Here is a 13,771-nt window from a genome sequence, read left to right on the forward strand (position 1 = left end):
GCACTTATTTTTGTTTATTTATGTTTATGTGTATTATTTTTATTTTATACAAATGGTTTTGGAAAAGCTTTATTATTTACGTATATAATTTATAACCATTTCCTTATATAATTACTTAATTATTTACTTTATTATGATTTTACAGATAGTATTGAATATTTATTTTATATTAGTTTGTATAAGTGTATACATTTTTATTTACGAATAATTGTCAGTATCAATAAATAAATAAAGTTCTCATGATAATTATTGTGAACCTATGTATTTAATATGCCCTGTGATGCAGTTCTCAAAACGTCCACTAGGCGTCAGTAACAGTGCAGATGAAAATCAAACGCGTCACTGCTGCTTTCTGCCAAAAGGGGGCGCAATATCGCTGTAAACTTCAGAAGTTGTAGTATAAAACTTTCTTGATCTAATAATTAGATACAGCCTGTATATACTTTTTTAGGGGGACTATACCTTTACTCTGCATGACTTAATAGACTTAAATATATTAGAATATATAATAAAATATAATGCTGAAGTAGTAAAATCCTCAGAGCTGTGCAGTGAGAGTGTTGAGTGATTCAGAGGCTGTTTGTCAGCCAAAGAGGGGCCCATTTACAACAGGAGTGAGTGACAATGCTGTTGTTTCCCCCTTTTCTCTTCTCTTTTCTCTCCCATCCCCCTGTATGCCCACGTCCTGCTGCCCCACGATCCTTCAGAGGTCAGCTGTTGGGTCACACACCATTTCACTAAACCTCTCGGACACTGCCGGGGTCAGAGGGGTGTGGCTTTCTGCCGAGAGGGCGGGATGATGTGCGAAAGTGTCCAATGAGAAGGGTCTCAGAATACATGCCGGATCTTCTTTCGCTCTGCTGTGAGAATCTCATATTGATTTTATTCCTTATTGATCAGATCTTCTGCATTAGCATATTAGCAGTTGCTGTTTCCAAAATGAAATGGAATAAATGACATGTATATTTTTTCCCCAGATACAGATAACTCGGTGACACAGCAAATCAGAAATGGACAACAACTGCTAGGTTTATTAAACTTCAGCAGAAATTATTCACAGTCATTTATATATATATATATATATATATATATATATATATATATATATATAATTATTTATATTATATATAATTAATAATATTTTAGAAAGTAATTATATATACTTTTTATTGATATTACACTGGACATTTATAACATAATTATAAATGTTAAACAAATATTAGATACAAATATTTTTTATTGAGATTATACTGGTCATTTATAAAAATATTTCTATAAAAATATAAGATTAATATTAGATTAAAATATGTTTTATTGCAATCATACTGGTCATTTATAAAGTAATTATATAAAAAATATAAGATAAATATTAGATTAAAATATTTTTATTTAGATTATACTAGTCATTTATAAAATATTTATAAATGTTAGATAAATATTAGATCAATACATTTTTGTTGAGATTATACTGGTCATTTATAAAATAATTATTTATAAATATTAGATAAATATTGGATCAATAAATTTATTTATTGAGATTAGACTAGTCATAAAATAATGATAAATATTAGATTTTTTTTTAAATTGAGATTATACTGGTCATTTATAAAATAATTATATATAAATTTAAGATTATTATTAAATAATTATATATAAATATAAGATAAATATTAGACAAATAATTTTTTGAGATTATACTTATCATTTATAAAATAATTATATGTAAATTTAAGGTAAATATTAGATAAATAATTTTTTTATTGACATCATACTGGTCATTTATAAAATAAGTATAAATATTAAATAAATACTTTTTTGAGATTATGCTGGTTGTTATAAAATAATTATAAATATTAGATAAATACATTTTTATTAAGATTATACTGGTTATTTATAAAATAATTATACATAAATATAAGATTAATATTAGATAATTATATATAAATATATTAAGTATTAATTATTAGTATTAAGATAAATATTTAGAATTTAGTAAATATTATTATATTTTTTTCTTGAGATTATACTTATTTATAAGATAATTATATATAAATATAAGATAAATATTAGAAAAATTCATGTTTTTATTATACTGGTCATTTATAAAATAATTATTAATATTCGATAAATACATTTTTAATGAGATTTTACTGGTCATTTATAAAATAATTATAAATAGCATTAGATTAAAATTAGATAATATAATATTTATTAAATATATGTAATATATTTATGGTTAAAAATATTAAAAGTCACTATTTGAAAGATGTGTGCACAATATATTATTTTACAATTATTATTAAATGTGTATATTATTATTAGAGACAGATAGATGTGTTATTGATCCTTATTTTATAATTATTATTATTTATAATTGTGTGTGTGTGTGTTTTTATATTAAATATAAATGTCAATTTATCATAGAATTGCGTTATATATTCCTATATAGTTGGAAAATGTTATGCAGTGCAATGCTTTAAATATATAAAAAGTATTTTGTACATGTATTTTATGTGTGCTGTTTTATGATATTAATTGAAGCAATCAAAGATTTGTAGGACTAATGAAGGCAAAAAAAACAAAAGCAAAGAACTTGAAGAGCATTTATAGGATAAATACAACAGATAGAATGGCTGAATGGCTGAGTTGAGCTGAAGTAAGAGCTCGATGTTTTTCTCTGTGTTTGCTGACTGTGGGAAACTGAACTCAGCCTCTTTTCTCCTGATATTCACTAAACAGTTGTATTGTTCTTCCTGACCTGTGGTCCGAGCAGAACTATTGTCCGGCCGGTCAGAGGGTCCGGAGGGAGAGCGGGAGCGGCTCAGAGGAGGGAGGAGGTCACACTTCTGCTCCACACCAACAGAGCAAGAGGAGAGCAGATCAATACTGTTCCTTCAGTCCGCAGCTGTCCAGCTCAACTCATCGATACTGGGCCGATCTGGATCTGTTCCATCAGCTGCCACAAATAGAGAGAGTGTGAGAGAGAGAGAATGTGCTGTTAACACTCATTCTGTCTGAAATAACACAACTGACCAACACACACAGTGGAACAACCTTAGTGTATAAAAGAGCGGGGCAAGTTGTCACAACATCAGATTTTGAGTCTCAAGTAACACAATTGCTTCTATAGCAGTAGATTTGTATGTTTGATGAAGAAAAGTGACATTTTTGAAGATTCTCAGATTCAGACACTTACTTTCATATGTTTTTATGCTTTTTGAAGTGTAATTCAAGTGTTCAAATACTATTCTGGACCAAAACAAAACAAAAATGTCAGCGTCATCTGGCTCTTAATGTCACAGTAAGCAATAAACACAAAAATAAACACACACATACTAAATGCTTATAAATATGTTTTGATTAAGTATTCATGAAAATGTGACGTACTAAAAACATTGAAATTGATATTAAGTCATATAATATTTTATATGATGAACAAAAACAGTTAATAATGCCTTAGTGTTGTTTTAGGTTATTTTAAGTTTTTTATCTAAGAACTTTAACTAATATATATTACCTGTCAAAAGTTTTTGAACAGTAAGATTTTTAATGTTTTTAAAGAAGCCTCTTCTGCTCACCAAGCCTGCATTTATTTGATTCAAAGCACAGCAAGAATAGTCAAATTTAGAAATATTTTTACCGTTTAAAATAACCGCTTTCTATTTTAATATCTGTTAAAGTGTAATTTATCCCTGCGATTTCAAAGCTGAATTTTCAGCATCATTACTCCAGTCTTCAGTGTCACACGATCCTTCAAAAATCATTGTAATATTCTGATTTGCTGCTCAAAAACATTTAAAACATTTATTATTAAACATTATATTATATTAAACATTAAAAACATTTATTATAAAAAGTTCAGAAGAACAGCATTTAACGGAGATAGAATTCTTTTGTAAGATTATAAATGTCTTTATCATCACTTTTGATCAATTTGAAGCAACCTTGCTAAATAAAACTGTTCATTTCTATCTTTTATCTAAAAAAAAAAAAGTACTCAACTGTTTTAAAAAGTTATGTTAATAATAAAAATAATTAATGTAGCAGCAAATCAGAATATTAGAATGATTTCTAAAAGATCATGTGACACTTAAGACTGGAGTAATGATGCTGAAAATTCAGGTTTGATCACAGAAATAAATTACATTTTAAAATATATTAAACTAGAAAGCAGTTATTTTAAATAGTAAAAATATTTCACAATATTACTGATGTAGGCTTGGTGAGCAGATAAGAATTCTCTAAAAAACAGAAAAAATCTTACAGTTCAATATATAATAGAAGGAGGTAATCGGCTCGTGTTTATATCTGCTCATGAATATCAATCTCTGAACATCTGTTTTCAGAAGTGGGAATCCCTGCGACGTCACGCCGCACGTGGAGTGTTCCGCAGGCGGAGGAATCTCTTCACTCACTGATGAGCCGCGTCACGCAGACAGCGCTCCCCCGGGATCGGTGCTCATCCGCGCAAGTAGTGCGCTCGCAGCGGTCAGCAGCATCGTGCGCTCAGTTCAGTCAGATTATAGTGTGTGGAGCTCGAGTCCGCAACCCACGGGCTCAGGCATGCTCGGACTACCAGAATAAATGGCGTCTTTTAAAACGGATTTATACCAGCGGCTGCTGTTTCTTGCAATATTTCTGTCAATTTCAGGTAAGAGCGTTTATTTCGTTTTTGCAGGAATAGAAATGAGTTTTGTGGGAACTTAAGCGCATTTCGTGTATGTCAGGATGTTTCATGACTTAAATGTGCAGGATGAGGGATTTCATGCAATGAAACTTAAAAACATATATATAAAACTCTATTAAGTGTGTATTTAATCTTAAATAAGTGATTTCATACAACTGAATGAATAAATTCAGAATACTCCGAATGATACATTGATTTGATTCACTCACGTGTGCGGAACACAATGTAACAAACTTCAAAGCAGCGTCGGCAATCATGCAAATGTTACATGTTTCATCTGTTAAGAATTTAAAATGATTGTTACATCACAGTGTGTCATTACACATTCTCATTTTCTTGATAAAGTGTTTTAAATTTCACATGTCGTTCATATATATAGATATATTGTGCATAAACTTCATGCATAATCAAATAGTTGGCAATACCATGAAGCTTCATGCATATTCATAGGTTAATGTTTATGAACTACATATATGTTAAGCATAATATAATATTTGAAATGTATTTTCACTTACTGATATTAACAAGCCTTGCATAATGTGACGCATAACAGATTAGTATTAGTGACTAGTTACATCATGTCACTATTATTTATATTTATGCATTTTTATATCTGACTGAATACATTATGACTGCTGATACACTACCAGTCAAAAGTTTTCTGTTTAAATAGATGAAATAGATTTTAAAATGTAATTTATTCCTGTGATTTCAAAGCTGATTTTTTTTCTAGTCACATGATCCCTCAGAAATTGACACTGAAGACTGGAGTAATGATGCTGAAAATGTACCTTTGATCACATGAAAAAATTACGTTTTAAAATATATTAAAATAGAAGCCATTTATTTTAAATAGTAATAATATTTCAGATTTTTACAGTTTTTGCTGTACTTTGGATCAATTAAATGCAGGCTTGGTGAGCTGAAGAGACTTCTTTTAAAAAAACATTGTTCAAAAACTTTTTACTTGTAGTGTATGTTATATTATTTTATTGTTATATAATTTTTTTTAATGTTTTATTGTAAAAATGACACCAACTTTATTATAGTGCACTGTGTTGCCAATAATGTTTACTCTTCTGCTTTTAGATGTTTTTCCTCTTCATTCTCTTTATTTCTCTTTATGCACAAAAATAACATTTTTAAGCTACTTTATAACATGAAGAGCAATGCATCTCATAAATATACTAAAATGTTCCCAGATCATAAATGCATGACATTCTGTTCTTGAAACGCTCTTTTTATATCCTTGAATAAAGTGCTTGTTGCTCTGCTCTCATAGCAGCTCTAGTCACGGTGGGCTGCTAAATGTCTAGTGAATTTCATGCTGGGAGTAAATTACAGCTCTTCTTTAGACGAGGATTGAGTCTCTTCTGACTTTATGAGCCATGAATAAGGGGATTACGGCGAGTAATCCATCAGGTCAAATATGATTACAGCAACTCAACCTGGCAACAGTCTGACTCACTCTCCTATTTGCCTCTGCAGGTGTGACGAGTTTTAGTGAGTTGTTTTTTATAAAGGAGCCCCATGATGTGACGGTGATGAGGAGGGACGCTGTGGTTTTGGACTGTCAGGCCCACGGTGAGGCTCCCATCGGCATCCGGTGGCTGAAGAACGGAGGGACGATTACAGAGTCGGAGCGCGTTTACCTGCTCGCCAACAGCTCTTTGTTCATCGCAGAGGTGGAGAGTCGTAAGGACAAATCAGATGAAGGGTTTTACCAGTGCCTTGCCCAGAACAAATATGGATCTATTCTCAGCCAGAGAGCCCGCTTGACTATCGCAAGTAAGTTGCGTTGGTGTATTTGCTCTGATGTGGGTCGGTTTTGCTCAAATGTCTTGTGAGATTAAAGTTTTAACATTTGATGAAAGTTTACTCATCAAATTTGGAGAAATGTAGCATTGCATCACTTGCTCACCAATGGATGTGAATGGGTGCCGTCAGAATGAGAGTTCAAACAGCTGATAAAAACATCACAGTAATCCACACCACTCCAGTCCATCAATTAACATCTTGAAAAGACAAAAGCTGCATGTTTGTAAGAAACAAATCCATTGTTAAGACGTTTTTAGCTTCAGCTGTTGCTTCCATAATGCATAATATTGCGTTATCCATAGAAAAGGTTGTCTTGTCTGAATCAGGAGAGAAATCTGCACAGATCAATCACTGTTTACAAGCCAAAACAGTTCTAAAAGTTCACCAATGTATTTGTTTAGAACTTTTTTGGCTTGTAAACGGTGTTTGATGAGTGCAGATTTCTCTCCTGATTCAGACCAGACCACTTTTTCACTGGAGGAAGTGTTATTATGCATTCATATTTTAATTAAAAACGTCTTAATGATGGATTTGTTTCTTGCAAACGCACAGCTTTTGTCTTCTCAGGATGTTAATTGATGGACAGGAGTGGGTGGATTACTTGTGGCTTATTGTGATGTTTTTATCAACTGTTTGGACTCTCATTCTGACGGCACCCATTCACATCCATTGGCGAGCAAGTCATGCAATGCTGCATTTCTTCAAATCTGATGAAGAAACAAACTCATCTACATCCTGGATGACCTAAGGGGGAATACATTTTCAGCATGTTTTCACTTTTTGGATAAACTATTCCTTTAAATTGACTGGAGCTCTGTCAACTTTAACATAAAAGGTTATGCTGGGTTCAGTAACAAGCCCATTTCTTATCAAGAACCATTTGTAAGATAGATTTATCCCATCAGCTCTATTTCTAAGAGTATGTGTGTGTTTTCTGCATTTTGTGTCCCAGCTGAGTCCTGGAATCTGGCACTAAAGAATTCCTGACACATTCACGGACACATAGAGGAAGTGCGGTGTGATGGATGAGGCTCATTATTTACTGTGCCATCAGAGTCTGACAGCAGATTTACAGCAGAGATTCGTGTGCTCATAATCATTACATCAGCACTCATGAGCATCAGCATTAAAGGTTAAGATGCTTTTTTTAGATAGATAGATCAATAGATGTTCAGAAGTTTGGGGTCAGTAAGATGGTTTTAAAAGAAGTCTCTTCTACTCACCAAGGCTGCATTTGTTTGATCAAAAATAAAAAAAAATGGTAAAAATGTGAAATATTATTACAAATTAAAAGAGCTGCTTCCTATGTGAATATCTGTTAAAATGGAATTTATTTTTGTGACACAAAGCTGAATTTTCAGCATCATTTCTCCAGTCTTCAGTGTCACATGATCCTTCAGAAATCATTCTAACATTCTAAACATTTTTGATTATTATCAATGTTGAACACAGTGGTGCTGCCCAGTATTTTTGTAGAAACTGAAGCATTTTATTCCCTATAATCGGCTCAGACTACTTGTTTTATATGTGTGATGTAGATATATGGAGGATAGATGTGTGTGTTTGTGTGTGTCCGGTGTGGGGCAGGGGTCAGTCCTGTGCTCGAGGGCTCGCGGGTGTGTGAGAATGCGTCCATTGGTGTGCAAATGAAGCCCGGCAGGTTTGAAAAGCTCAGTTTGCGGAGGACACTAGTGCCCCGGTGTTAAAGAGCACATGACCCCTATTCACAGCGCTCTGCCTTTATATCAGCACCTCCTGACCACAGTCATTGTTCCTGCACTCCTGTGTGTGTGTGTGTGTTTGACAGAGGCTTTTAAAGGTCCTCTCCTCTCCTGAGGCTGTGTGTCGTGCTGCGCTGCTTCAGGACAAAAGCGTGTGTTTCTTCTGCTCTCGCTGCATTCTCTCGTTCAGAGCGAAACTTGAGCACTAGGCAAATGTTAGAACAGGAAGTGACTGTTCTAGAGGAGTTTTCACCAGGCTGGGTTGTTAAGACTGTTCATCTCCAAACTTTCCACCTGTCAGATTTCCAGCATGATCACTGAATAAACAAACTTTTTCCATAAGAAATTAAAATCACAAATGCATCTTCATTTCTTAAGAATAGCAATTGAATGCAATCGTTTAAACAACTAAGCACGACTTTGTTTTTCGGGGTTTTTGGTGGTGATCTCTGTATGTTTGCAGGTGTTTGAGAGCTGTAGCGCTCACTGTTGTTGTAAATCTTCTAATGAGTCTTACATTGTTTAACAGGACAGTGAGGAAACTAAAGGGGGGAGAAACAACAAATGTTACAAAGTGACAAAATATGACACTGTCTTGACCTCCGCTTCACCCCGAAAGACCACGAGCATGACTATATAGTGTGGGATTTACAGAGAGAGCGTTATGGGAATGGAGTAGTTGTGTGTTATGAAGTAAAGAAGGCGAGTGTTTTACAGGCTGGTTTGAAGAGGCATTTAGAGTCTTTCTACAGACTCTCTAAAAGCCCGTAAAATTTGCAGGTACCTGGGAAATACCGTCAAGATGGACAACAAAGATGCTAGAAGGGAATTGTGGGAGATATCAGCTCACTACACACGTTTGAGTTAAAAACATGATAAATTGGACAATGTGATGAATATGCATATTATATTTGCATTGATTTAGATGATTATATACACTTATTTTATCTATTAAGCAAAAAAAAACCCTAAAGAATTTTAATATATATTTAAAACTTTATGCATATACATTTATATATATTTTAAAATTTTAGTTTAATCATATATATGGATATATATACTTACAACTTAAAATTGCATAAATATTTTAATATTTAATGCTGATTAATATATGCTTAATTTGCATACAACTTTAATTATTTAATGCATTTTAAATGCAACTTTAAGGATTTTTTATGCATTACAATTACAAACATTCCTGAGGCCTGGTTTTTTTGAGGGCCTGTGTTGGGAAACATCCCATCTTAAAATAATTTATTATGCTGATTAATTTAATGCTTAATTTGCTTGCAATTTTAATCATTTAATGCACAACATTCATTTTTTAATGCATATTTTTCAGATTATTTTCATGATTTTTTTATGCAGTAAATTGTATAAAGTTTTTTATTTTTAAAATGTTTTCTATATATGTGAAATAATTTATTATGCTGATTAATTTGCATGCAGTTTAAGTCATTTATTGCACAGCTTTAATTATTAATTTTTTTTTCTTTGATTACTTTGATGTTTTTTTATGCAGTAAATAATAAAAAGTTTTTATATTTAAAAATATTTTATATATTAAAATTAATTTATTTAATGCAAAACTATTTCATGTTTTTTTTTTGATTACTTTCTGGAGTTTTTTATACAGTAAATAGTAAAAAGTTTTTTGTTTTTAAATGTTTGACATATATATAAAATCATGTATTATGCAGGTTAATTTAATGCTTAATTTGCATGCAATTTAAGTCATTTAATGCACAACTTTAATTATTTAATGCATAGTATTTAGAATACTTTCAGATTTTTTTTATGTAGTAAATAGTAAAATTTTGTTTTTAAATTTTGCCTTTATCTCCCAGCTTTCCTGCACAAACACACTCACATGAACTAAAACACACTGAGAGCTAAAGTCCTCTACTCCTGAATGGCTGGTTTTATTGCAGCGAGTCGAGCTGGTGGTCTCCATGCGATTGCTTTCTGCTCTGCTAGTTTGCTGAACTGGTGAAAAGCTTTTTTTTTTTCTCCCCGTCTCCTTTTGTCCCATCTGCCCCCAACTGCCCTGGCCAAAGAAACAGATTTCTTTGCAGGGCATTTGTTTGACCAGATCGAGCTGGTCAGGACAGCTGGCGCTTTGCACCAATGGAAGGGCAATTATGCAAACGAGAGAGAAGTATGCAAGGTTTTAGGAAAGTTTGATTGCTGCTTAGTTTGTCTTGTTTTGGATGAGAAGTGAGAGTCCAGAGGTTGAGTGTGATTTTAACACCGTGATGCGGTGATGGAGGCGACACACTTTTTTTTCATCATGCTTGTGTTTTTTAACACCACGTGTTGGCAGATGCTGTGAGTGTGTGTGTGTGTGTTTGCTCTAGGCTGTTGTGTGTGAGTTTGTGCATGTTTGAGAGTGTAAGATTGATGGTTCCACATGTTTAGACCTTTTGCCCTACTCACCTCTACACATATATCAGTCACTATCACACATGTTTACTTAGCTATCTAAATGAGGACATACCAGTATCTATTGTCTTATATAAAACTGATTAGAAGATGAACACAATTAACCCAAAACCTACCACTAAAAGAAAACTTTTTAGAAATAGAAAAGAAATGATTAAATATTTGTGTGTACGTGTGTGTGTGTGTGTGTGTGTGTGTTTATATATTTATTTATTTAAATGTAATACATTTATAAATAATACATAAACAAAACTATTTATGTTTTTTTTTTTACACACACACACACACACACACACATATATATATATATATCATTTTTAATGCATGCATACATACATACATACATACATACATACATGCATATGTAATTTATAATTTTATATTTTTTAAATTATTACATTTAGGAAATATGTATATTTTTCTCTGTGTATGGTTTTATATCAAACTTATATATTATATATAATACATAATACATATTATATATATAATACATATAATACATACATACATATGTATTTATAATTTTATAATTTTTAAATTAATAAATGTATTAAATATTAATAAATGTATTTAAATATATGTATTTTTCTCTGTGTGTTATTTTTATACAATTTATATAATATATAATTTTAAAAATATAATAAAATAATATATAAATTCTAAATATGTAAAAGAAAAAAAATATATGTATATATTTTTAAATGAATTACATTTAAATGAACTTTTTTAATACATACATATATAATTTATAATTTTTAATAATTTAAAATTATTTTTTAATTATTGGATTTATAAATGTTATTTAAAAAAAAATCTGTATATTTTTCAGTGTGTATGTTTTTATTATATATATATATATATATATGAAAAAAATATCTTGGGAGATTGTAGGATGCATATGCCTTAAATATTGTAAAGATGATTTCATGAACATTGTAAAATTCCCTCACTGAATGCAAATCCATTGTTTGTGGAGACGGCGAGTCAGCGTCGATGTCAAAGGTGGCCTTCTTCAGCAGTTTAAAATTAGAAACATGCCTGAGTTTGTGCTCACGCCTGGCTGTTTTGGGGCCTCTCTTACTGGGTCCCCGAGGACCTCTAATGTGTTCCTAAAATTCCTGGAATTGCCACAGGAGCATCAAAACACGCTTTTCTTTCCTCGATCCGACTGGACATCTGATGTGGGAAAAGTTTCTGCATGATTAATATCTTAAATGCAATATAAATTGGTGCCAGTGTGCTTTTTAAAGTGGTTGATGATGAAAATAACACATATTCTCTTTGCTAAGCGATGCTTCAGGACTCCAGAGTCAGTAATAACCAGGAAAATGAGTCAAACCTGAAGCATTCGAGTTTGAGATGAGATGCTTGAGGAATGTCAGAGAGACAAAACGGCTTTAGTTGGCGGTGTGGCATGTGAAAGGTTTCCATGGTTTCCCTAAGTGGCGGTCGGGAAGGTCAAAGGTTGCTTTAAATTGCCCAGCAGGTTGTGTGCAGGGAAACAGCGGCGAGGAGTGAAATATTCCTGCTAATAACAGACAAAAACATGCCAGCGTAGAACAGCTCATCTCTCTGGATATGTAAACACAGCTCCTTTAGACTTATGAGTCTTGACCACCATAAACCGACACAGTCTAGTCTTGAGATACTGAGGCTACAAAACATACTCATCTGCCTTAAAGCTCATTAGATGTGTGTTGGCATTCAGTAATATGGCATATTGCATTAATTGCCACACATGGTATTATTATTGTGTGAATAATTCTAGATACCTTATAATTCAAATAGTTTAACACAATTAAAAATTTCTTCAAAGCTGTGCTTTTATGCACTTTTTGTGCTTTCCTTTTTTTGTGTGTGTATTGTTTTATTGTTTTTAAATGTTTAAGATTGTTATCTTAAAAAAATAAGCTTTGCATCTTGAAATAAAACATTCTGCCAATTTGCAAAAAATAAAAAATTGACTACTATTGCCTAATTTGATGATGCTTAGTTAAAGATGTCAATAAAAATGAATGCACTTATCAAAATAAAAAGAGAAAGTATTCAAAATATGCAAAAGTTAGATTTTTTTTTGTTGTTTCCATCCAAGATAGCTAAAAATTCTTAAATCAAGAAGGACTTTCTAGACAAGTAAAACTTATTGTCTTGTTTTCAGAAAAAACAAGTCAAAATTAAGTGAGTTTTTGCTTAGAACAAGCAAAATAATCTTGTTATAGAAAGTATAAAACTCACGTAATTTTGACTTTTTTTCAAGACAATAATTTTTACTTGTAAAAAAAGTAGAAAATCCTTCTTGATTTAAGAATTTTTATATATCTGGGCTGGAAACAAGACAAAAAGTCTAAGTAAGAAAAGCATTTTTTGCAGTGAAAAAGTAAAAAATATCAGGATTAGGCATAAAATAATGTCATGCATGAAAAAAAGTGTTTAGAGTTGATCAAATAGTTGTAATCTGGCTCAGATTCATACAGGAATTGTGTGTTTGTGGTGTTTTTCTGCTGATTAGATGAGCATACAAGACTTCATCCCTGCATAAATGATCATTAAAATGCAAAAATGCTACAAAATGCATCATATTTTGTAAGAAAGTGCAACATGCTCAAGCAAAACAGTCACTATTTTTACTATTATTACGAAACAAGTATTGGATTTGATTCAGCAGCATTGTAATATCAATGCATTTTAGGATTGCATGCATGCTGCCTCTGAATTTGCCAAAATGCATGCAATAATGCTGTGTAAGCATGCAATGTGAGTGCTACTCTACATTTATTTGATCACAGATAATGCTCTCTGGTTGACCATTTGACCTGTTGCTCTTCTGCGGATCAGATAAGACACAATAGCCGTGCTGTTTTCAGAGCTCGGGGGGAAGATAAGGGTCTCGGGATATTCTCCGGCCTCCCTGCCCCCATACGGCTGAGAGGCCAAAGGCCACAGGGAGAGGTTCCTACGTGGCTTCCGATTGGCCGGCGAGGCGCCGATTCTGGCTTCTGATTGGCCGGCGCTGGTCTGGTCTGCGGGTCTGGGGCTGTAACTCGCCTGCTGGACGGACCCTGATTGATCCTCAGCTTTTGGGCTTTGCATTCTTCCCTTCTGT

The 13,771-nt window shown here is 32.4% G+C and overlaps 1 protein-coding gene across 1 annotated transcript in view; it reads left to right on the forward strand.

Moving 5' to 3' along the window:
* The first annotated feature begins 4,509 nt into the window (after positions 1-4,509).
* LOC127180723 (protogenin A-like) overlaps positions 4,510-13,771 on the forward strand; it is a 41,372-nt gene continuing 32,110 nt past the window's right edge. The window contains 2 exon segments of the mRNA XM_051134950.1: positions 4,510-4,651; positions 6,176-6,475. Coding sequence (XP_050990907.1) covers positions 4,585-4,651; positions 6,176-6,475 — 367 coding nt within the window. The 5' untranslated portion in view covers positions 4,510-4,584.

The sequence above is a fragment of the Labeo rohita genome, chromosome 18 (assembly GCF_022985175.1).
Source record: "Labeo rohita strain BAU-BD-2019 chromosome 18, IGBB_LRoh.1.0, whole genome shotgun sequence".
NCBI lineage: Eukaryota > Metazoa > Chordata > Actinopteri > Cypriniformes > Cyprinidae > Labeo > Labeo rohita.